Below are 26,067 nucleotides of genomic sequence, written 5' to 3' on the forward strand. Positions count from 1 at the left end.
TAAGGCAGGAACTCAGAGACAAGGCAAGGCAAGGCTGGAACTTGGTAGGAACTCAGAGACAAGACAGGACTGGAGCTTGGCAGGAACTCGGAAACAAGCAGGCAAGGCAAGAACAAAAGAGAAGGCAAGGCAAGAACAAAAGAGAAGGCACATCAAGGCAGGAGATCTCGTGCGAAGGCAAAGAAACAGTATCCCAGGGACCCTTATCAGGGAAACAACCCTCTGACATCAAGTGGAGGCAGTCCTTGGGGTATTCGCCACCGGCCCTATAATAGAAGGGACTCCAGCATGCGTGCACCTAGGAAGAAGACCTATGCCCGGAAGCACCATGTCGCAGGATGTCAGAGGTGGCTGCACAACCTGATGAAGACCCCAAACACCGCGGACCCACCCAAAGGATGAGAAAAAGATGCGGCAGGGCAGGAGGCATGGCAGTGCCGTGACAATTTCTGTGGTACTTTGGTAAGAATATCTGGAATACAAGCTCTCCCTTGTTCTGACTGTATTTTAATTTCTTTCTCCTTGAAAGTCAATATTAATGAAACATGCTTTTCTAAACTGCTGGCTTGCTCTCAGGATGTTTCAGTGTTTGTAAAAAAAAAAAAACCTTTTAAGACAGCCACATGTTGAGAGGCTGTGCCTAATTTTTAGAGTTCTAAAAAACGCATGGAGAGGCATTTTCGATATGCCTACTCATTCTCAGAATTGTATAATATTGAACCTGCGTTGTCAAAGGAAACAAAGCTGTTTACCTGTAAAAGATGTTCTCTGAAGATAGCAATTCACCAGTCATACAAGCTGGTCATATTTTACTGAACTTTCTGGTATGAGCCAAACATATAAGCAGGAGTTTGCCAAGGTCACTATGCTTTTCTCAGGTTCAATAATACAGCTTTGTCAGGGAGAACAGCTCTTGTCTTGTATGGCTGGTAAACTGGTTCATCTGTTACAGGTAAGCAACTTTGCTTCCTTTGGAGACAAATGGGATTCCTAGCTAAGGGTTGTCTTCAACAAAAAAAGGGTAAAAAACCAGCAAGGCAGCCAGTGGAAGCAGAACATGTTTTTCTTCTTTTTGCTAATAATTTGTATTCTAAAATATTTTAAAAGCATTGAACCTAATTAAGGGCCCTGTTTAATAAGGCGCGTTAGTGTTTTTAATGCACCTACAATTAGTGCGCGTACACAGTTAACATGTGTACATGGTTAACGCATGTTAAAGACGCTAACCCACCTATAATGCGGCTTAGTAAACAGGGCCCTAAATCTTTTAGGGTTGCCAACTGGCTCCATTTGTTTCAGGACAGGTTGATTCAGTCCTTATTCCACCACCACATGCATGAACTTATAACCCTGCTTTTCTCAGGAAAATTAATAAGGAAATCAGAACCAGAAGCTTTTGCAAGCAATTGATTAGTACCAGACAAAAGGACCCTTTTACTAAGCAGCCAAAGCACTAATGTGTGCTTACTGTATGTTATAAAGGCACTACCATGAGATGCACTGAGGCAACTGTCCACCTAGTAAACAGGTGGCTGTAGGGGCTCACACGCTAATGGCCTTGCGTTAATCAGCACATGGCCATGAATGGATAAACAGAAATTGAATCCATTTTACTGCCACACTAAAAGTGGCCTCAGCACATGGGAAACCTGCATACTAAACATAGCACAGGCCAATTTTTAACGCAGCTTAGCAAAAGGGCCCCATAGATTAGTATGTTATGAGAATGGAGCCAGCTAGCAACCAATTTTAATAATTAAGGGGGTATTTTACAAAGGCACGCTAGCATTTTTAGCGCGTGCTAATCATTAGCAAGTGCTAAACACTAGAGAGACCCACAGGAATATATGGACATCTCTAGCATTTAGCGCATGCTTATTTTTAGCACATGCTAAAAACGCTAGCAAGCCTTTGTAAAAGGACCGCTAAAAAATCACTTTCATACACATTTACCTGTGGTATAACTCCAAATGCTTTCCTCCATTTTTGCAGATTGATATTCTCCCAGGATATACCATCAATTACAATTTCTCCTTTTGCAATCAGTAATCTTAATAGGGCAGACAAGAGGGTGCTTTTCCCTGATCCAGTTCTTCCTATTAAGCCCACCTGAAAAAGTAATAAAAACGCAACTTACTTACATGGTTTTTTATTCCAGGTACAGAGGGTTTGACTTACCAAAAATCATGACTTAGGAAGATTTTTGACAGAGAGATCTTTATTCACTTCACCAAATCAAAGATTTAATTCCTATTGAAAGAAAGAAAGAAAGAAAGAAAGAAAGAAAGAAAGAAAGAAAGAAAGAAAGAAAGAAAGAAAGAAAGAAAGTGTCTCAGAACCTTGCATATATCAGAAAACACAAATGAATTTTCTGTAGGTGCTTTTCGTTTCACTCCCCATTAGAAATATGTATTACAATATCAGTTTTTACAGTAAAAGTCCAAAAATCTGGATGCCAGAAATCTGGACCACCTGAGAATCTGGATCTCCAAAAATTGTGAGTTCCGGACCGCCCGAGTATCTGGAGTCCCTCCTGGCCTCTCCCCCAAACACAGTTAGGTGTCTCTCTTTCTTTCCCAGCCCTGCCTGCTTGCTCTCTGAGCCCCCCCCCCCCCCCCGACTATACCTCCCTCCTCCCATCCCTCCCACCCTCTCTCTCTGCACAGTCAGGCGTCTTTTTTCCCACACCCAGCTCTGCCCGCTTGCTCTCACCTGTTCCCAAAGTCTTCATGCTGTAGCATCATTGACATCCTTACTCACAGGCTTCCTCTAGAATTCAACGTGCCTTTCCCTTCTGACCCATCCTACCCTTCCGGCAAACAAAATACCAACTCCCCCTTCTTGGAGGATCCTCCAGCTGAGGCCCAATATATCACAGGGAATTTGGGATCCCTAACACATCTCTCATGGGCTTTCAAAAGAGGCATTTCTTGACCAGAACACACCAAAGTTTTCACTTGAGTAAGCATTCTAAACAATGATTTCAGCTTATACGGGGAATTTAGACCCCGTACATTACATGACACCAACTTAAGCCCCTCACCCCCATTATCAAGTCACCACCCCCCACAAAAACTGTACTCCCACCCCCAACCACCCTCCCCCACCCCCACCTCATTCCACTCACTACCCCTTCCCATCCTCTCCTCTCCTCTCCCATCCAACCCAACCCTCCATGGGACTCACAACTAGTTCCCACAAACCAAAAAGGAAGTTCTCAGAAGCCAGTGACACAATCCAATTACCCTCTTCTCAACAGATTTCCAACACAATCACACTCGCCCCCCCCCCCCCCCGCAACAGCACACTCATAGCAATCCCCCCCCATCATATATACTTCCCACTTTCCCTCACCAACATATATTCAATCTTGCTTGCCCTTTCTCCCTTCATAACCCATAATAATAATGTAGTGAAAAACCTCTAGGTAACAAACTTAAGCAAGAGTTGTCATCAAAGTCAACATCCTGAGCAGGAGAAGGCATGGCACTTGCCTCTAATTTATATGCTAACTCATGCAGCTCAGATCGGACATCCTCTAATCCTTTTTGGGCCCCTACCGCCACTTCCACTGTATCTATCTTCAATTGTACTCTATCCACTCGGGTGCCCAGCTCCACCAGGTCATTCTTTAAGTCTTGAATCGTCTCTCTGATCTGTTCTTTCATGGAGGAGATTTCCAATTTCATTACCTGCATCCACTCCTGGAGATCTGCTTTCATAACCCCCAGTGTCGTGGCTGAACCCGGTGAGTCAGGACCCGCATGCTCTGCACGCACTGTCAACTGGGCTGAGTGCACACCGCCATCCTCCATTGCTCTAGTTCCAAATGTAGTACAGGCTGCCAGCTTCTTACTGATTTGTGCAGGCCCTCTCTTGCTTTCAAGTTTTTTTTGGACACCATCCAGCTGCACCACTCTTTCTATCCTTGAAGATCAGCTTCGCCGGCACTGGGAGCTGCACTGAATTGCCTACAGGCTGGGAATTTCTTGGGCTAAAGACAGAGCTCTACAGTTATCATCCATCTTTCCTGGTGACATCACTTCCTCCTTTTAGGTGAGGACATGAAATATTTTCTTCATCAGCTATAGCTCTAGTATTTTATGATATGAAAGCGTAATTCATAGTTCCATCATTGATGACAAGCTGTCCAGGTCCTAATGCTATAAATTAGTCCTGCACCATGACAGCTCCACTATCATGCTTGACAGATGAGATAAGGTTCTCACTTTGAAAGGCAGTGTTTCATTTTCACCTGCAAAATATTTGTCATTGTGACTGAAAAGTTTAACTTTTGTTTCATCTTTCCAGATAACATTATTCCAGAAGTTTTCTGGGTCATCCAGATGTTTTTTGGTGAATCTAAGGCAGTCAACACTACTCTTTGCAAAGAGCACTACTTTCTTGCCAACCATCCTCCTATGAAAACTTGTCCCATTAATCATTTTCCTGATGGTTGACACAAACTCGCACATTTGCCATACTGAGAAAGATCTGCAGATCTTTATACATTAATCTGTGGTTCTTTTTGACTCTCGTTGATTTTCCTTAGTGTGATCTTGACAGGGTGACTACTAGTAGATGTGGAGGGGCATTTTCAATATGACATCTAAGTCCAATTTTGGACATTTTGCACAAAACATCCAAAATTTGAATAGGAAAGGTCATTTTCGAAAAAGAAAAATGTCAACATTTTTTTTTTCAAAAATACTGTTTCAAACAAGGTGTTGTGCTTTGGTCATTTTGTTTGTTGGTCCATTAAAAAACAAAACGAATAAGTGCTAAACGTCGAGATTCATGCAATTGGGATGTAGGCGGAGCCAGCATTTTTAGTAGACTGATCCCTCAGATATCCCAGGAGACCAATGGGGCATCCTAGAAGGCACTTCTGTGCACTTCATAAAAATGGTTCCAGGTGCACATCTCACCATTGCTCCCTTATGTTGTCCACTAAGCCCTCCAAAACCCATCCAAAACCCACTACCTCCCCACTGTACATCACTACAATAGCCCTTATGGGTGAAGGGGGCACCTATATGTGGGTTCAGTAGGGTTTTGCTAATTTTGGGAGGGGTCATAGTTTCCATCACAAGTGTGACAGATAGAGGGAGATAGGGACCTGAGTCTCCCACACCATAGTGCACTGCACCGACCACTACACTACTCCGGGGACCTACACAATGCTTCAATAGATCTGACTTTAACATCTGAAGCCGGCATAGAGATTGGTAAGTCTTATTTTTATTCACATTTTTGGGGAGTGGGGGAGGTCAGTGACCACTGGGGGGATATTGGGGGTCACCCCTGATTCCCTCCAGTGGTCATCTGGTCATTTAGGGCACCTTTTTGTGCCTTGTTATAAAAAGAGGTCTAGCTCAAAACGTCTTAGGTTTAGTCCTGGATGGTTTTGTTTTGTTCCATTATGGCTGAAATACGTCCAAGTCTTAGGAATGCCCAGGCCCCACCCTTAACGCGCCCTCAAACATGCCCTCTTGAGATTTGGATGCACTGCAGAAGAACAGAATGGAAAAATGTCTGAAAAATAGATTTCGAAAAACATCCAAATGCTGCTTTATGCCACTTTTTAGACATTTTTCTCTTTCAAAAATAAGCCCCCAAATCACTGTAGACTTCAACTTTTACCATCTGACATTCGATGGATGGCATCCCAAATATTTAAAAATGATCTTGTGAGCCTGTGCATACAGATGAATATTAACTATTCCTTTTCATCAGCGATAATTAAAAAAAATGCCAGCCATCTCAAACCCGGCGAAATCCAAGGCATTTGGTCATGGGAGGAGCCAGCATTTGTAGTGCACTGGTCCCCCTGATATGCCAGGACACCAACCGGGCACCCTAGGGGGCACTTCTAAAAATGTTTAAAAAATACACAAATAGCTCCCAGGTGCATAGCTCCCTTACCTTGTGTGCTGAGCCCCCCAAATCCCCCCCAAACCCACACCCCACAACTCAACACCATTACGATAGCCCTTATGGGTGAAGGGGGCACCTACATGTGGGTACAGTGGGTTTTGGGGGGGTTCGGAGGGCTCAATACTTAGCACCACAAGTGTAACAGGTAGGGGGGATGGACCTGGGTCTGCCTGCCTGAAGTGCACTGCACCCATTAAAAACTGCTCCAGGGACTTGCATACTGCTGTCAGGGAGCTGGGTATGACATTTGAGGCTGGCACACAGGCTGGTAAAAAAAGGTTTTTATTTTTATTTTTTTTTAGTATGGGAGGGGGTTGGAGACCACAGGGGGACTACGGGGAGGTCATCCCCCATGCCCTCCAGTGGTCATCTAGTCAGTTGGGGCACCTTTTTGAGGCTTGGTCGTGAAAATAAAAGGACCAAGTAAACTACTACTACTACTTAACATTTCTAGAGCGCTACTAGGGTTACGCAGCGCTGTACAATTTAACAAAGAGAGACAGTCCCTGCTCAAAGAGCTTACAATCTAATAGGCAAGTAAACCCGGCGAAATACTGATTAACGCCGCTTTTTTTTTTCCATTATCCATGAAAGCCGGCCATCTGGTAGCCATGCCCATGCCCGCCCATGTCCCGCCTTTGCTACGCCGCCGACGCACCCCCTTGAACTTTTGCCGGCACAGTGACAGGAAAGCGGCGATGGTGTCAAAAAAGCCGCTTTCGATTATATGGATTTTGCCGCTTTTGAGAGATCACCGGCCATCTCCCGATTTACACTAATTATCCCCTACCTGTGATCCTCCCCCCCCCCAAAATAGCTGCAATTATCCCCATCCCCCCGTGTAAAAAAAGCCATTGACTGTCTTTGTAGGATTGCTCTATATTAATCCAGTTTGTTTAGTTTTCACAATAGGTATATTGATGTTCTGATACCCTCTGCAATGTTTACAATGCTGCCTTTTTCTAGGTAGGTCCTTGTTATGTGACTCCTAGCAGTTAGTGCTATTATGATTGCCCCCCCCCCCCCCCAGACACCAGATCCCCCTTCCAAGATGACTCTCCAACCACCCACTCTTCCAACCCTCCCAAACAAACTGCCTTTGTGTCTAGTAGACCTCCCTATGACCTCCCCCAAAAAAGCTCTGTTGTCTAGTGGCATCCCCAGCTCCCCATGACCCCCCTCCCCAGGTCCCCAACTCTTTCTCCCAGCATACCTTCAATATAAGGTAGACTGATTCTATGAAGTGTGTCCCAGGATGCACCACATGGAGTCAGGGACTGCCATTTTTGAAGATGGTGGCCTGGAGGAAGGAAACAGTGGGTATTGTTCCTGCCTCTTCTTGAAGGTATTGTGTGGGGTCACAGGGGCCAGGAGGCACAGGTGGTTGGGGGTGCCACTAGGTACCGCGGCTTTTTTGGGAAGCTCAGGGAGTAGGGAGGGTCCACTGGAGACCAGAGCAATTTATTTGAGAGGCTATGGGGCGATCAAGGGGTAGGCAATTGAAGTGTCAGCTTGGGGGGGGGAGAGGAATCATAGGTTGACTTGTGGAAGTCATCTCGAGGTAGGTGGAAGATTGGGGGAAATGTTTTTGGGGTAGGGGAATAGTAGAGACCACCTACCATGTGGCAGCAGGGTTTTTTTTTTTTAAATGTCTTCTTCTTGTCAGTAAGTAAGCCAATCATTGCTCACACACTGACAGGAAGGGGTGCATGCACACTGCAGCAGTAATCTGTAGTTCATTGCTTCATTTTGTTCTCACACACTTTTTAACGTGGTAGTAATTTCCATACTGATTGATTACTGTATCAGTGGTTAAAATTTGCAGAAAGTTCACATTGGATGCCATGAGCAGCTTTCTGCATCAATCCCAGAACTAGGAAACAGCAGAGTCATACCCAGACAGCTCTGAAAAACTTTAAAGAGAGAAGCAATTAAAGTAGTGGTGGAGAAATGTGAGGTTTTAGTTGGTCTATTGTGGACATAACTCTGAACCCTTCTCTGGAAAAGATAACTACTGAGAACATTTTCAGAAGACATTATCCATGAACTACATTTTCAGAGTGTTAAAGAGTATATATTTTTACACTAATTTTCTATTCTAACATACTGTACTCAACTGTATAAGATTTGTCTCAAAAACTTTACAGCATATGAAACACGAGTGTAAGAGATAGTAGGTAAGAAAAAAATATTTACAGCACTGAACCGATACTCCCTACCTTAAAGTAGTTATTGTAACATAATAAGTGTATGGCTATTATCCAAGTCAGTGACATTTCAGTAATGCCTACCTAGCCCTGACAAAGTATATACTTACATGGCTATAGCTAACTGGAAGAATGACATGTGCCAAGCCAACCACAGCTTTCTAACACATAAGAACTTCACTTTTCAGGGGGCAACAAAGGTTCAAGAGGTAAGATAGTAGATAACAAAGTAAATCATTCACAGTTTCAGCTATGAAGGTGACAAATGTAAAATGAAAACTTAAATGGAGTTACACAATATACAAGTTCTAGTTATACAACCATCAAGAGAAAGATACATACTTGCCACTAATTTTTACTGTAAACATTGTTTTAGATTATAATTTGGAGAGGAGAAGAGGCAAGGAGTAGGGAGGATAGACTGACAGGTAGGTTCAAAGTTTCCTCATCCCCACATTGTGATTCACTTAGATTAGCAGCGATGCACACTAAATTCCCTCAAAACTAAATCATTCTCTCTATCTCTCACACTCACATAGACATAGATATGTGGATTAAAACTCTCATGCATGCATGTCTCTTGCAGTTGCTTTTGGGTTAAGGGGGTGAGTTCCAGGATTGATTGGGTTTGTGCACATAATATGCGAGGGATGTGGGGTATGTAACTGTATGGGGGAGGGGGTCTGCTGTGAGAGTGGGTCACAGGAGCAGTAAAGATATGGGAAGAGATGTATGTGGCATATTCTAAACCTCTTGCACTTTCCATTTCCCTATGCACTCCATATCCCCTCTCACTCCTCTCCTCCTGTTTTCCGCTCACCCCTCATTTCTCTGTTCCTATTGCCGCCATAACCTCATCTTTCTCCCCACATATACCTTCCCTTCTCTCTTCTATTCCAACAGCCCCCACTAAAGGATATTTCCTTGCTTTTTCCCCTAGGGGTGCAGCCCTTTACAAGGTCCTATGTGACTGCAGAACAGACTTGAATTCTTCTCCTGGTGGTGGTGATGGTGGTGGGGGCAGCAAATCAGTTATTTAGTTCAGCTTGGGGCTACGATGTAGAGGACATCAGTAGCACTAGAAAATAAAAATGGCAGAGGCAATCAGCTGTGCCAGACTGCAGCCCAATCAGCTGTTTCAGGTCACAGAAAGAAACAGCTGTTTTGCAGCAGCTAAAGACAGTGAACTGCTGGCACAGAAGTGACAGTATGATGCTGGGACCAAGACAGAAATAGAGGCTGTGGTGAACAAAAGGAAGCCTATACTTCAAACCCAATAGTACTCAGCTAGGGCAGGAAGCATGCAAATTAGTCAAAGGGGGCAGGCCGGGCTACAGCAGTACCTGGGTGCTAAGCATGCACACTGGCTGACTCTCCTGCCCAAACTACTACTATTGCTCTAATGACCTGTAACTGGCCACATGCATTTGGAGGGGAACTACCCCATGCTTCAAAATCTGCCTATGATTTTACTATTTCAGTTATATTATATGCATTGTACAAGTGGTGTACATTTAACTACAGTCTATAAGTGCTAAAATGAAAAAATGTTTAACTCACAGATCCAGATGGGTTTAGCAGCAGATTTTTCAGTCTACTCCAATCTCTTCCTGCATGCCCTCATCAGTCTACTTCTTTAACATAGCTCTACCATCCCCAATCTTCACCTTCATTCACTCAGGTCAACAGATTAGGGAGTTAGAAATGTGGGTGTAATAGAGTTTACTTTACCATAGCAACTGCAGGTGTAAGATAAATTTAATCTTCTGTAAGCCTCATGGGAGAAAAGGGCAATCTCCCTTGTATCACTAAGGCAGTCCAAAGAGGTAGATCAAAAAGAAAACCGTAAGAGAATGCACCCTATGTGTGAGAAACACCTTTTCGTGGTTGCTGACCTCTTTCAGGCCCAGATGGCATAGTCAGGGGTTCTCAATTCAGCCCTTGGGATACACCCAGCCAGTCAGGTTTTCTGGATACCCACAATGAATATGCATGAGATAGTTCTGCATACTATGAAGGCAGTGCATGCAAATCTAGCTCATGCATATTGACTGAGGATATCTTGAAAACCAGACTGGTTAGGCATACTCCAAGGACTGGGTTGAGAACTCTAGGGATATAATCCTGAAGAGCTGTCCTGTAAATAAAGATTCAAATACCACAGGTCTAAATACCACAGGTCTAAAGATGTTTCCAGGAATCAGGAAATAATTGGAGTAAGGTTCTTAGCTTTTCTTCAGCAATGGAACAGGTTTGACAGCAGGAATTCTAGCCTAAAAGGGGGAGAGGGATGCCAGATCACAGAAGGGGGGAGGAGTGGAAGAAACAGAGAAAAATGCTGGGTGGAGAGGAGACAGACGACAGAGTGCTGGATCAGGAAGGGGGAAGAACTGACCTCTAGTTGCCCTGGGCCCTCAGGCACTGCCTGGTTGCCTGAATGGTCAGTCTGCCCCTGTTCTGAATCAATACAAGACCCTACAAAAGTCACTCAAAACCTATAAGACAATTCTACCATATCATAATAGCACTAACTTCTAGGAGTCACATAACAAAAGTCTACTAGCATTAACTTCCAGGAGTCATATAACAAGGGCTTACCTAGAAAAAGGCAGCATTGTAAACACTGCAGTGGGCAGTAGAACATCAATACACCTATTGGGAAAACTAAACAAGCTGGATTAATACAGATCAATCCTACAAAAACTTTCAATGCCTTTTCACACAAGCAACCACAAACTAAAAATAGAAATATGGAGACAAAAATTTAACTGACCCCCCAGAATGCCACACTATGCATACAGTGCAATGCCAGAGAATGAGAAACAGTGATGCATGCCCCTCTATACTGTCCAAAATAAAAAGATGGCAGATGTAAATTTCAGAAACTGACTTTTTTACTCACTAAATAAAAATTAATAAATAGAAATAAACCAAAAATGGAAAATATGGTGATACCTTTTTATTGGACTAATTTCAAACATTTTTGACTAGTTTCAGAGGCCAAAGCCTCCTTCCTCAGGAAAGTAAAGTAAAATGTATTTAGTCCAACGAAAAGGTAACACCTTATTTTCTAGAGGGGGGGGGGGGGTTGTTATATTTAAAATGTATTAACCTTTAAAGTAGACTAACATCACTACCTTACTTTTTCTTTTCTCTCTTTGCTGTCTAGCCATTTAATTTTTCTTGTAGTGTAGGTCCTGTCTTCTCTTAGCTCTTTTTCCAAGGTGTCCTGTTCATTTTTTATTCTTCTTTCTCTTCTTTACTTTTTCTCTTACATCCATCTCTGATATTGATCCTTTTTATTTTAGATTTCTTCCATTTCCTACCTCTCCGTCCATTCAGATTCCATTCCTTCTTACTTATTTCTATATTTTCACTACACCTACTTACAGCTTTCCATATTTTCCCTCTCACAGGCTATCCCATTCCCCTTCCTTTTATTCTCCAGTCTTTCATTTACTCTTCTCTCTCTGCCCTTGCCATCCAACATCTCTATATAACCCCCCCAACGCCATGCAGCATCTTCTTTGTTTCTCTTTCCCCCTTGCCATGCAGCATCACCTCCCTGTCTCTCCCCTCTATCCCTCCCCATGCAATGCTGCATCTTCTCCCTCTCTCTCCATCTGCCATGCAGCATTTCCTGTCTGTCTCTCCCCCTGCCAACCAGAAGTGCTCCATCTCTATTTCTCATCCCCTTCCAACATTACCATCTCTCTCAGTCTCTCTTCTTCCCCACTCACCATCCAGAATCAGCATATTTTTCTTCTCTCTTTCTCTTTCTCTCCACCTGCCATGCAGCATTTCCTCTCTGTCTGCCTCTCCCCCTGCGAACCAGTATTGCTCTATCTCTATTTCTCCTCCCCTTCCAACATTACCATCTCTCTCAGTCTCTCTTCTTCCCCACTCACCATCCAGAATCAGCATATTTTTCTTTCTTACTGCCTCCCTGCCATTCACCATCTTGTAATTTCCCCAGATCAGCTGCAGGCTACTGCTAGCTCTGCCAGTCATACCCCTCCAGTGCAGAAAGTTTACATCAGAGGAGGGTGACTGGCAGACCTAGCAGCAGAGTACTTGAGGAAGATGCTGATGGCATGACAGACACAGGAGAAGTGAAAGAGCAGTGGTCCAAGCTGAAAGCTGCATAAATATGGTAAAAGATCTTTATACTAGGAAAATAAACAAACCAAGAGAAATAGCAAGCTGGTATGGTTCTCCAAACATGTGGCCAAACAAATAAGGGCAAAAGAAGCAGTGTTCAAGAAATACAGAAGAACACAACAAGAAGATCAAGGAAGAGATTATCGGATTAAGCTCAAAGAAGAGGGACATAAGGCTAGCAAAAGTGCAGGCAGAAGAAAAAATGGCTAAAGATGTAAAGAGAGGTGGGAAGATCTTCTTCCGATAAATTGGGAGGAAGGTTAGGAATAAAATTGTAAGACTGAAAGATGCTGAGAACAGCTATGTGGAGAGTGATGAGGATAAAGCAAACATGCTAAACAAACACTTCTCGTTGGTGTTCATGGAGGAAAATCCTGGAGAAGGACCACGGATGGCTGGCGAGGTTACATCCGGGAATGGAGTGGATATTGCACCATTCAAGGAAGAAAGCATTTATAAACAACTTGAAATTCTGAAAGTGGACAAAGCTATAAAGGCTGGATGTGATACATCCCAGAATATTGAGAAAGCTCAAAGAAATCCTGGTGGGACCTCTTGAAGGAATTATTTAATAAATCTTTACAGATAGGAGAGGTTCTACGAGATTGGAGATGCGCAGATGTGGTCACTGTTCACAAAAGCAGTGATAGGGGAAAAAGTGGGAAACTACAGGCCAATAAGTCTCACGTTGGTGGTAGGAAAAATAATGGAGTCACTGCTGGAGGAAGAGATAGTTAACTTTCTAGAATCCAGTGGGTTGAAGGATCTGAAGCAACATGGTTTTGCCAAAGGAAAATCATGCCAATGAATCTGATTGATTTCTTTGACTGGATGACCAATGAACTGGATAAAGGACATGTACTAGATGTAATCTACTTGGATTTCAGCAAAGCCTTTGATATGGTTCCTCATTGAAGACTCATGAATAAGCTGAGTGAACTGAACCTAGGACCCAAAGTGATGAACCGGATTGGAAACTGGGTGACTGACAGGTGACAGAGGGTGGTGGTTAATGAAATTCAACTGGAGGAAAGGAAGGTGAGTAGTGAAAGATGGTGAGTCAATTCTGTTTAATATATTTGCGAAAGACATTGTTGAAGTGTTAGCAGGACAAGTTTGCTTTTTTGTGGATAACTACTACTACTACTACTATTTAGCATTTCTATAGCGCTACAAGGCGTACGCAGCGCTGCACAAACATAGAAGAAAGACAGTCCCTGCTCAAAGAGCTTACAATCTAATAGACAAAAAATAAATAAAGTAAGCAAATCAAATCAATTAATGTGAATGGGAAGGAAGAGAGGAGGGTAGGTGGAGGCGAGTGGTTACAAGTGGTTACGAGTCAAAAGCAATGTTAAAGAGGTGGGCTTTCAGTCTAGATTTAAAGGTGGCCAAGGATGGGGCAAGATGTAGGGGCTCAGGAAGTTTATTCCAGGCGTAGGGTGCAGCGAGACAGAAGGCACGAAGTCTGGAGTTGGCAGTAGTGGAGAAGGGAACAGATAAGAAGGATTTATCCATGGAGCGGAGTGCATGGGAATGGGGTGTAGGGAAGGACGAGTGTGGAGAGATACTGGGGAGCAGCAGAGTGAGTACATTTATAGGTTAGTAGAAGAAGTTTGAACAGGATGCAAAAACGGATAGGGAGCCAGTGAAGGGTCTTGAGGAGAGGGGTAGTATGAGTAAAGCGACCCTGGTGGAAGATGAGACGGGCAGCAGAGTTTTGAACCGACTGGAGAGGGGAGAGGTGACTAAGTGGGAGGCCAGCAAGAAGCAGATTGCAGTAGTCTAAACGAGAGGTGACAAGGGTGTGGATGAGGGTTTTGGTAGAGTGCTTGGAAAGAAAGGGGCGGATTTTACGGATGTTGTAAAGAAAGAAACGACAGGTCTTGGCAATCTGCTGGATATGAGCAGAGAAGGAGAGAGAAGAGAGTCAAAGATGACCCCAAGGTTTCGAGCTGAGGAGACAGGGAGAATGAGAGAGCCATCAACAGAAATAGAAAACGGGGGGAGCGGGGAGGTGGGTTTGGGGGGGGAAATGAGAAGCTCGGTTTTGGTCATATTTAATTTCAGGTCGCATTGAGACATCCAGACAGCAATGTCAGACAAGCACGCTGAAACTTTGGTTTGGATGCAAGGTGAGATATCAGGGGTAGAAAGGTAGATTTGGGAGTCACCAGCATAGAGATGGTAGGAAAAGCCATGGGATGAGATTAATGAACCAAGGGAAGAAGTGTAGATAGAAAAGAGGAGGGGATCAAGAACAGAACCCTGAGGTATGCCGACAGGCAGAGGGATAGAAGTAGAAGATGATCCACCAGAGTGAACATTAAAGGTGCGGAGGGAGAGGTAGGAAGAGAACCAGGAAAGGACAGAGCCCTGGAATCCAAGTGAGGACAGGGTATCGAGAAGTATGCTGTGATCGACAGTGTCAAAAGCAGCAGAAAGATCAAGAAGAATGAGGATGGAATATTGACCTCTGGATTTAGCCAGTAATAGGTCATTGGAGACTTTAGTAAGCGCAGTTTCGGTTGAGTGGAGAGGGCGAAAACCAGATTGTAGTGGGTCAAGAATAGCATGTGAGGAGAGAAAATCAAGGCAGTGGCGGTGAACTGCACGCTCAAGTAATTTGGAGAGAAAAGGAAGGAGGGAGTTGGTCGGTAATTAGAGGGACAAGTAGGGTCGAGTGAAGGCTTCTTAAGCAGAGGTGTGACCACAGCATGTTTAAAGGCAGCAGGGACAGTCGCAGTGGAAAGTGAGAGGTTGAGAATGTGACAGATAAAAGGAATAAGAGCAGGAGAGATGGCATTAAGAAGGTGGGTGGGAATGGGATCAGAGGAACAGGTGGTACATTTTGAGGAAGAAAGCAGAAGTGTAATTTCCTCAATAGTAACTTCAGGAAAGTAGGAAAGGGAATGAGGGGAAGGAGAGAGAGGGGAACGGACTAGTGGAGGGAGAGGTGATGAGGTAGAGAAAGCAAGGTTTATCTTTTGAACCTTGTTGTGAAAGAATTCAGCAAGGGTCTGAGGAGATAATGAAGGGGGAGTTGGGGGAGGGGGCACCTTGAGGAGAGAGTTCAATGTGGTGAAGAGAAGTCGAGGATTAGAGCCAAGAGAGTTGGTCAGTTGGATATAATAATCCTGTTTGGCACGTAAAAGAGCAGATTGGAAGGAGGTCAGCATGAAAAGTGTAAGAAATCAGCAAGGGCCCGAGATTTCCGCCAGAGGCGTTCGGCGGAGCAGGTACAGGAACGTAGGTAGCGGATATTAGAAGTCAGCCAAGGTTGGGGTTTTGTACGCCTTACAGGGCGGGTCATCAAAGGTGCAAGAGTGTCTAAGGCAGAGGATAGAGTATTGATGTAAGAAGAAACAGCCTCGTTGACAGACGTGGATGGTGCCACAGTAGAGAGGAGGTTTGAAACATGGGAGGATAGAGATGAAGGGTCAACATCGTGAAGATTCCTAGATAAATTAGATAAGATAGGACGGGACTGGGAGGGAGGCGATTTAAGTGTGAAAGTTATAAGATGGTGATCAGAGGAGGGAAGATCAGAGGCAAGGAAACTAGAGGGTGAACAGTTGGAGGAGAAGATGAGATCAAGACAGTGACCATTTTGATGAGTGGGGGAGGTGGAGCATAGTTGGAGATTAAAGGAGGACGTTAAAGCGAGTAACTTGGAAATATAAGAGTTGGAAGGATCATTAGCAGGAATATTAAAGTCACCAAGGATGAGAGAGGGGGAGGAAGGATCATGGAAGAAGGCAAGCCAAGCGTCAAAGTCACTGAGAAAGGATGAAAGGGACTGTTGAGAATTGAGGGACTTATCAGGAGGATGATAAATGACCGAAGAGGCAGAGGAGAGAAAAGGCGGATAGAGTGGACTTCAAAGGAGGAAAAACAGTGAGATTGAGGTGGAAGAAGGGGTTGAAATCTGGAGGAGGGAGGAAGAAGTAGTCCAACACCGCCCCCACGGCCAGCAGGGCGAGGAGTATGTGAAAATAGATAACCGCCATGGCACAGGGCTGCGACTGAAGCAGAGTCATCAGGGCAGAGCCAGGTTTCTGTTATGGCGAGCAGATGGAGGTGACGCGAGATAAAGAGGTCCTGGATATAGGCGAGTTTGTTACAGATACAGCGGGCATTCCTTAGGGCGCAAGAGAAGGGCAGAGAAGAGGAGGGGAGTAGAGAAATAGAGCTGAGGTTAGAGAGGTCGCGGTGAGTTCTGTAGAGTTGAGATAATAGTTGGTGAGGGGGGCCAGGATTGGGATTGATGTCACCGGCTGAGAGTAAGAGAAGGAGTAAAAGAGAGCGGAGGAGAGTAGGAGAGGTGTGGCCACGAAGGCGTCGAAGGCGAGAGGTATTTAGGTGGAATGGGGAAGGCAAAATGGACGGAAGAAAGAGGCGGAGATTAAAAGCCAAGAGGGAGGAAGAGGGTAGGAGAGAAGGTGAGGTGATGAAGTCGATGGATGGGCAGTGAGTTCCTGTAGCGGAGAGAGGTAGGGGGTGAGGGAAAAGATTAGGAAGGGACAGGGCTAGGAAAAGAATGTGAATAGGGGCCATAAATGACTGAGGTACTTTAGCAACTGGGAAGAAGATTAGATGTAAAGAGAAAAATGTCCCGCGGCACCTAGAGCGGAGGCCCTGAGTGGATCGGAGTGGACCTGGGTGTCACCCCGGAGAAGGCTGTAAGGATATGCAGATGAGCTGCAAGTCCTCCACAGCACCTGAAAGGCAGCCGGTGGTAGAGCTGGGCACCTCTCAGCTGAGGAAAGGCTTACCAGGGGTTAGGCCGAAGCCAGCATTCCTCCCCCTGAGGGTAACACGAAGATCTTCAACAGAATGAATACCCCTGAGGGAGTAGAAACCATGAGAAGAGATCTCCAAAAATTAGAATAATGGTCAAATGTCTGGCAGTTAAAATTTAATCACAAACATATACCAGGGTATCAATCAATGTTCAGTTTCTGGAAAAATCAAATCTCTATAATTAAGAAACCTGTTTTATGCATTAATCTCAAAATTGCATGTTACCGTTTATTTAAAAATATATAAAATTTTTGTGATTGGTGCTCAGAGTGATCAATGTGACCCAAGTGTCTCATACTAGAACCATGACTTTCAGCGACATTCAATATACTCATTACCAGCCATCATCACAGCAGAATGTCCAAACCCTGCCTACCTAAATATTTCATTAAATGTCCAAAAACTAATTAGATCTTCAAGGCCTCAAATAAATCCGAAAAAATGCTTGAAAGCTATTCAGTTCTTACACAGTCCAAACAATGTTTTGTATGAAAAACACTTATCTGCAGGCTGAGGGCCAGATGCACTAAAAGACCCAGCAATGTGGTTTTTAAACTAGTTCTAGCCGGTTTAGCACGCAAGTAGTAAAACGGGATATGCACAAAAGGGTTCTCTGAGCCATTTTCCTGTTATGGAATGCAACGCTATTATAATGAGCTAATTACTATTATAATGTGTATGCAAGGCGATGCACTGCCGTTTCCAACCCCATGCACAAAAGCAGTCCCCCTACCTTTACTGTGGAAATTTTAACGGGAGGTCTGGACCTGCCTGTTCTTCATTATCGCAAGTAGGAGAAGGGGAGAAACAGGCAGAGAAAATGGAGCACAACCCCCTCCCCCCAAAAGTACACCAGCTTACATGCAGCTTCTTTGCGCGTATGAAAGCTGTGTATGAAAGCCATGCCATGATTCTTTTCTCAAATGACATTTTACTGGCAAGAAATGGGGGGGGGGGGGGGGGGACAGTAAATGTAAAGCATAAAAGTAATGGTGACTTAACAAAAATGCAAGGAAGACAAGGGTCAAACAGCCTCTGCTGGGAAACAGCATCCCCCATGCTAGAAGCACAACAGAGAGGGGCTAAACCAATTGGACAGTGTCAGTCTGGGATGTCCTGCCCACTCACTACTGGAGGGGGACACCAGGAAGTTCGGATCCAGTCAGCTCATAGCTCTAGAGTGATGTCATCAGGGAAGCCCTGCAGGGAGGAGGAGTTGGGACAGTAGCCAGCCAATGAGAGTCCATCTTTGGGAGATTGGCAATCCAGGATGACAGTAGGGCAATAGAAGGAAGCAGCAGGAACAGTTGGGAGGTGGAACTAAGCCCTGATTCCTAAGAGCCCAGAGCGAGCATATTCTAGGCTTTTTCCACTTTTTCCCCAGCAGCGGGGAGGCAGGGAACCCCAACACAGCTCTGTCCATCCAAAAAACAAAAAAAAACCCGAGCTTTTGTGCTTGCAAAAAAAAAAAAAAAAGGACTACATCTACTGCTTTCATACACGCAGCTTGTCTGCTTGTATGAGAGCCGTCTGTAGCATGCGCAGAGTAGCCACGCATAGCGATTTACTGTTCTGCGAATGCTCAGCTCACCAACTGGCTTCCCCCATATCGCATGCAAATGAACTGGGTCGCAAGAGCAACAAGCAGCTCATTTTCATGCGATTTTCTTTGTGAATTCCTCTGTGTTTCTAAATCGGTAAAGTTTTACCGATTTGGAAATGCAGATGGATTCTTTCTTTTTTTTATTATTATTATTATTTTTTAAAATATGTTTTTATTACAATCAAGTTGAAAACTTGTACAGAAAAGTCAAGTTAATGGCATAACAAAAAGATAGCAATTGACTGTTCTGCGCATGCTCAGCTCACCGACTGGCTTCCCCCATATCGCATGCAAATGAACTAGGTCGCAAAAGCAACAAGCGGCTCATTTGCATGCGATTCTCTTTGTGAATCCCTCTGTGTTTCTAAATCAGTAAATTTTTACCGATTTGGAGATGCAGACAGATTCTTAATGGGACCTTTGTGCATCTGGCCCTGAGTCTTTTCCCAAGAAGACAATTCTGGCGGTTAGCTCGTCCCCAAAAGAAATTTAATGTTTATACCAGTGGAGCACTGATGATTCAGTGACAACCAAGTGATATATCCAAACATTTTATCCATTCTTGAGACGGAACCATGTTTCGCCACAATTGGTGTCATCAGGAGAACAGAATTAAAAATAAGAACTAGATCAAATCTAATGCTCAAATTCTACAAATTTCTAAACTATTATAAACTATTTTATATACCATAATCTAAAAAAATTCAAACATTTCTCTCGACTAACCTGAAAAGAGAATCATCTGCTCCAACTTTACAAATCCTCCAGGAATGCCAACGGCGACAAACACAGTCTTTCCAAGTTTCAGGAATTATTTTAAAATGTGGTTAATTAAATGCTGTTAATTGTTGTTTCAAATGTTGGTTAATTGTTGTTTCAAATTTTGGTTTTCTGGTATGCTCATTTGTTTGCTTTTTGAATTGTAATTTCCTGGGTTATTCCCAGTCTTCTTTTAATTTGTAATCTGTGTTGCATTTGTAAGGCATATGCGGAATATAAGTACAAAATGTTAAACATTAATATTAGATGTCCTTTACTGATACCCTCTTCATGGGCTCAAAAGGAGTTTTATGTAGCACCTTGAGCACTAAGATTCCAAGAAGGGCACACTGCACACAGATGGGGTTTAAGATGAATCACCACCTTAAGAAAATGGACTTCATCTATATGATGAAGCCAAGCTCTCTGGGAGCACCAGCCTTCATATGTACACCAAACCCTAGCATAAGCTGCAGATGTCGAGATATTCCTTGCCTGAAACAAGGTAGATATAACCTTCTGTGAATAACCTTCATGGCTTAATCTTGACCACTTGCAGCTGGGTGAGGTGTGGAAGAGACACTTCAGGAGAAAGGTCCTGATCACAGTCTGATCCCTGAGACCCTTGTATCCAACAAAGACAGGCCCCAGCTACATAACAGCAAGAAATGGCAGCTTGAAGGCATCCACATCAAAAGAGTGTTTCAGAGTATCATCTACCTTACTGTCTTGTAAGTCTTTCAGAGCGATACCCCCTTCTATAGGAATTGTAGTCTTCTTAGTGACAGCTGTGACTAAGGAATCCACTTTAGGCTGCTCAAATAGGTCCCTTTCAGCAGGTAGAAGAGAATATAAAATGGACATAGGTCTGCCCAACTTAAGACCTGCAAAAGGAGACTCCCATTTAGCCAAGATAAGATCCAGAAAGCCTGATGGGTTGGAAAGGTTTAATGGGGCCCTTTGTGACCTCACATAATGGAAGCCCCCTAAAGTGAGGGAGAGAGAGGGGGAAAGTCAGTTTCCACTGCTTCCAAAGACTGAGTAATTAGGACTAGAAGTTCCTCTTTCCGAGAAAGCTGAAAAAACTTGGGGTCATCCTCCTCCTCCGGAGCGAGTTCTCTGTCCTCAAGAGTGTCTTTTACAAGAGAGAGTCCAGAAGTCAACAAGGGAGATTGCCTTGAGACTGCAGAATGGAAGGATTCTACCTCCAAATCCCTGGACTGAACAATGCAAGGATGCATAGGCAGTGGATGAGAGTGTTCTCCTTTTTAGCAAATATGCCTGGTGAAGAGAAAGGTTGAAATCTGGGCAGGAAATGTAATCAATGCCTGAAAAGATAGAGGTAGATTGAGGAAAAGTAGAAATTTCAGCTGTGCCAGAGAGTTCCCCTGAAAAGGAGGGGCAGAGCACATCTGCACCGATAAGATGGCTGCCAAACCCATGGTTTAGCAGGGGAACCACAAGGCACTTCATTTATCTGAGAAATGCTAGAAGAGGGGTTGTGAATCCAAAATGGCTCTGAATCCTCTCTACTTAAAACAAACAGGAGGAAATATTTTTTCACTCAACAAATAGTTAAACTCTGGAACTCATTGCCAGAGGATGTGGCTACACTGGTGAGTGTATCTGGGTTAAAAAAAAGTTTTTGACAAGTTCCTGGAGGAAAAGTCCATAATCTGTTATTGAGAAAGACAAGGAAGCCACAGCTTGTCCTGGGATTGGTAGCATGGCATCTTCCTACTATTTGGGATTCTGTCAGGTACTTTTGACCTGGATTGGCCACTGTTGGAAGCAGGATCCTGGGCTCAATGGACCATTGGTCTGACTCAGTATAGCTATTCTTATGTTGTTATGCCCAGCTTATATGCATGGCAAAAAGAGCAGGTCCCCGATGCTGACCAGTATGCTCCACAGCGGGAACATCTTTGAACAGATTCTGCTGGTGCAGCTACTGGTACAGCTGAGGTGTCTGAATAACAACCCTCAATTCCAGGCATAATTAATCTTCCTGGTAAGTTCCGAATGAGCTGAAAAACCCTTTGTCCCAAGACAGGCACATTTGTCACAATTGATGGAGAAAAGACAGAAGGAGCCCAGAGAGATTCGCGGAAGGGGGGGGGGGGGGGTGTGAGGAGAAGGGACCTAGCACCAACAGGTATTTCCCAAGTACCTGAAAACAGGCAGCAGCCAATCTCACTAATAAGGCCGTCTCATTACCTAACTTCTGAAAACCAGTCAACAAATAGTCAATTAAATTTTGTAGCTGCACAGCTGATATCTACCACCTGCTGGAGATAGAAGAATACTTAGGGGTCGATATTCAAAGTGATTTAACTGGCCAGAAACGGTTCCTGGTCAGTTAAATCATCTGTTTGGGGCTAACTGCTAATTTTCAGCAGCACTTAACCACTTAGTGCCGCTGGAAATAACCAGTTAGTGCCAAACTGAAAACTGGCTATTCTGGGGGCACTCTGGGGGTGGAGTTGGCCCTTGGCTGGTTAACTGCCAATATTTAATACTTAACCAGGCAGGTTCACTGCATTAATATGACCGCATAAAAGTCAGTCTTATCTTTGGGGTCCTTTTACAAAGCCATGGTAAAAAGAGGTCTGCGGTAACGTGAGCGCGTCTTTTGGGCACACACTGGGCCACTCTTTACCACAGGTGGGAAAAGCGCCATTTTTTAATGGGCCAGGAAATAGGTGTGTACAAATATTAAAACTAGCACATGCCTATTTACAGCCTGAGCCCTTACTGCCAGTCATTGACTTAGGACTAGACGCACTAAAGTTAACGAGCCAGCAACGTGGGTTTTAAACTGGTTCTAGCCAGTTTAATGTGCAAGTAGTAAACAGGGACATGCACAAAAGGGCATTTTCCTCTCTCGGTAGCAGCTAACGAAAATGGAATGCAAATGATCCAAAGGCTATTATAATGAGCTGCACTACAGTTGCAAGGCTATTATAATGAGATGCACTACTGTTTTCCGATCCCCTTACCGTGGAAAACCTAATGGGAGGTCTACACCTCTCGTTGGGGCAAAGAAAAGAATCTGAAGAAAAAAAAATGTTGTCAGGGACATCCTTTTTGGACGTCCTTCACTCAACCCCCCCCCAACCCTCTAAAAAGACGTCCTTCACCTGTAACAAAAAAAAACCCACCTCCAAAAAGACGTCCTTTTTGGACATCCTTCACTGCGTGATCCCGTTTAGTTCAGCTGAGAGAGACCTGGAGGTCTCTCAGCCAATCACAGCGCGTTTAGCTGAGCTAAACGCACTGTGATTGGCTGAGACGCACTGTGATTGGCTGAGAGAGACCTAGGGGCAGAAGATGGACGGGTGTTGAAGACGTGGATGATGGACGTCCTCAACTGCGCTCTCCTGCTAGGATCACGGAAGGGAGGAACCCGAGCCGCATCGGAGCCTTCCTGCAGTAGACCATGGAAGGGGTGAGTGGCGTGGCGTCTTCCTTTCCCGGGCGGCACAGGGAGGCGCAGGGACGGCCACAGGCAAAGCGGAAAAGGCAGACGTCATCAGGGACGTCCTTTTTGGACGTATTTGGCATGCGCAGAGCAGCCAGCATAGCTTCCAATTACTTCATGAAAGCAAGATGGTCTATAAATCAAAAGAGCTAGCCTTAGCTATTGTCTCAATAAAAGTAACAAACAAAATGTCCTCAGGTGCGGAACTATTTCTAACAGATCCAGGAGATGCCTCAAATTTATCAACAGACTTCATATTACCTATGAAATCACTCATTGCCTGTTTTTAAATTCCCACCTCAGCAATTTCTGGATTTTTCCTGTTAGGAAAATAGGCGTTATGTTTATATTTATTATAGTTTGCTATTCTACCTTTCACAACACCAAGATGGTTTACAAAAGCTAAAACAGTATATATAAGAAGCGAATGAACTCCAAATGTTAAATATAAGGGAAGATCAGCAAGATTCTAATCCATAGCACAGAACAGAACAAGGTTATAGAAAAGTGAAGGAGTAGCCTAGTGGCTAGATAACCAGCCTTGACATTCAGAGGTGGCTGGTTCAAATTCCATTGCTGCTCTTTGTGATCCTGGGAAAGCCATTTAATCCTCAATTGCCTTAGGTACAAAATTAGATTGTAACCCCTCCAGGGACAGAGAAATACCCCAGTGTACCTGAATGTAACACACCTTTAGTTACTACTGAAAAAGGTGTGAGCAAATCCAAAATAAAAAAAAAAAAATAGAAAAGGATAGTAAAGAAGACTTACCTATCCCACTTGCCAGCCATGCTCCAAACAGCCCAATCTTACCCCTTATAATACCTTGTAAGCCATGCAATGGAAGTTACAAAGCAAATCTGGTGCAAAAACTCAAATCTCAGTTTTGCCAGCATGCCTCTTTAATTCTTAAGACAGTATGTGGTCCTATCTCTGAATTAGCATACTCAGCAAACTTACTATAAAGATACTTGAGAATTCACAATAATCAGCAGAACAATGATGTGTTATTGCTCTTGGAATCTCATGCTATATTATTCGCTGCCCTGCAATCTTGGGTCAGTTTGTCCGCAAATTCTACATTCATAATTAAACTTCCATCAAGGAAAGAAATTAAGTGCTTAGCCAAAAGAATGAGATTTGAAGATCTCCATCTTAGGTATAATCCATACACCGGACAACCCAAGTTCAAGTTGTTGACGTCAAGGAGATGAACGTTGAAGAATGTAATAATAACAATATGCAACACCTCTCCACTCTCTTGAGAAAACTTTGCTAATTAGTGAAGGAAGTATAAGAGGAGACTCCTACAGGAACAGAAAGGTGCCACTGAGAGGAGTCCTTGCACCAAACTGTTCCTTAACAGGTAGAAATGAAATTTAGAGTTTTGTCAAAAATTTTGAAATGTTATTAATGATTGAAATTAATGATGTGCATTTAAAGTCAGTTTCTACAAAGACAGAAAATTAAGATCTCACCCTTTGTCCAGGATTTATTGTGAAGGAAATATTCTCCAGTATAGTACTCCCGCCATCTGTATATTTTGCTGATAGGTTTTTGACAGTCAGTTGGCCTCCATATGGCCAATCTCTGTCCTTCCTTGTATACTCATTCTCAATTACAAGAACACCTGGGAGCTGCTTGTCTTTTCCACTTTTTGTATCTTCAAGGGGCATGTCAATGAATCTAAAAACTCTGCCAACAGACCGCATCTGAAAAGCAATACATATTTCATTGAGGCAATTTTTACATAATGTGGCTAATATCCAAAAAAGGCTGTGCACGTAAATTTAGGGACCTAAGTTAGGCACCTATTTTCAGCCAAACAGAAGTATAAAGGCCTCTTTTATCAAGCCACGCTAGTGGCTCCCATGCGGCAATGACGACAGAGCCCATTCAAAGTGAAAATCAGTGCTAAATGCCTATGCTTTTTCCCCACCCTGATTTAACTAGAAACCACCCACATTTTAGGCTTCAAAAAGTAAAAGTAGGACCTTACATTTAGGAACTCAGCCACAGTTAATTTTCAAAGTAGCCAGTTCAGGCTCTGAACTCTCAAAGGAGGTCATTTATTAACACCATGTGTGAATGCCGCTAATGAACATTATCTACCACAAAGCCCATTTTAAGGGTAATTCTTTAACAGGGTGCCTAGGATAAGAGGGTAAGAAGACGCTTACTTAGATGCTGTTTTATTTTCAGGTCTATTTATTAAGCTGTAAGATGGACTTTCAGTGAAAATAGTTTTTTTTTTAAATTTCTATTTACAAATTTTACATATATTTATTTATTTTACTTGGTATGTTTATAATTCACTCATCATGAGACTTCTAAACAAAATATAGTAGGCACGTTCACACTATAATTCATTATTAAAGCACACTATTTAACAAGGAAATAAATTAAGGGATTTGCACAGGGATTGAAGTAATTAGACATTTAAAAAATGAATGAAACTTAATCTCCATATGGCACTATTCCCACATAAACTGAGCAGACAGAATAAGGGCTAAGTTTGAAATAATGTAACATGGAACAATAATGTACTTAGATATTACACAATAACAGCCATTATTGTTTTATATTATCAAGCTGGACACTCACCAACACACACACACACACACACACACACGACTCTTATGGTCCCTGTTAAACTAGATAAAAACAGAAATTAACAAAATACAAAGACATCCGTGATGCACATTTCCCAAAGCTAACATATTCCACTTAATTTCAAAATAAAACACTTTTTTCTACCATAGTTGTCTGGGCATTTTATTTTACCAACGACATTGATCCCAATTTCTCTCTTCTGCTTTTCTGTGTGTCTTCTGCTCTCTTTCCAGTGAGAGCTATCCATTTGTACTTTCTCCACATTCCTCCTATCTTCTTCTGTTCCCTCACTATATCTGTCTCTGACATATTTCCTCTTTCTTTTTTTCTGTCTGCCCACTGAAATTTCATCCTTTCACTTGTCAGTCCTACATCTATATGCTACTTATCTATCAACTTTCCATCTCCACCTTTCATCCCCTAGCTCTCCATCTTCTCTAGCCTTATCTATCACCCGCTCCCCATTACTACAGTCCTACCCGTTATACTCATCATCCTCCTCT

General features: G+C 43.4%; 1 protein-coding gene across 1 annotated transcript in view; it reads right to left on the minus strand.

Annotated features, from left to right (window-relative positions):
- Window positions 1-26,067, minus strand: part of CFTR (CF transmembrane conductance regulator) — a 442,294-nt gene that overhangs the window by 34,479 nt on the left and 381,748 nt on the right. The window contains exons 22-23 of the mRNA XM_030216424.1: window positions 24,430-24,663; window positions 1,954-2,109 (exon numbers count right to left, since the gene is read on the minus strand). Of these exons, the coding sequence (XP_030072284.1) occupies window positions 1,954-2,109; window positions 24,430-24,663 (390 nt within the window). The remainder of the gene's footprint in view (window positions 1-1,953; window positions 2,110-24,429; window positions 24,664-26,067) is intronic.

The sequence above is a fragment of the Microcaecilia unicolor genome, chromosome 10 (genome assembly GCF_901765095.1).
Source record: "Microcaecilia unicolor chromosome 10, aMicUni1.1, whole genome shotgun sequence".
NCBI lineage: Eukaryota > Metazoa > Chordata > Amphibia > Gymnophiona > Siphonopidae > Microcaecilia > Microcaecilia unicolor.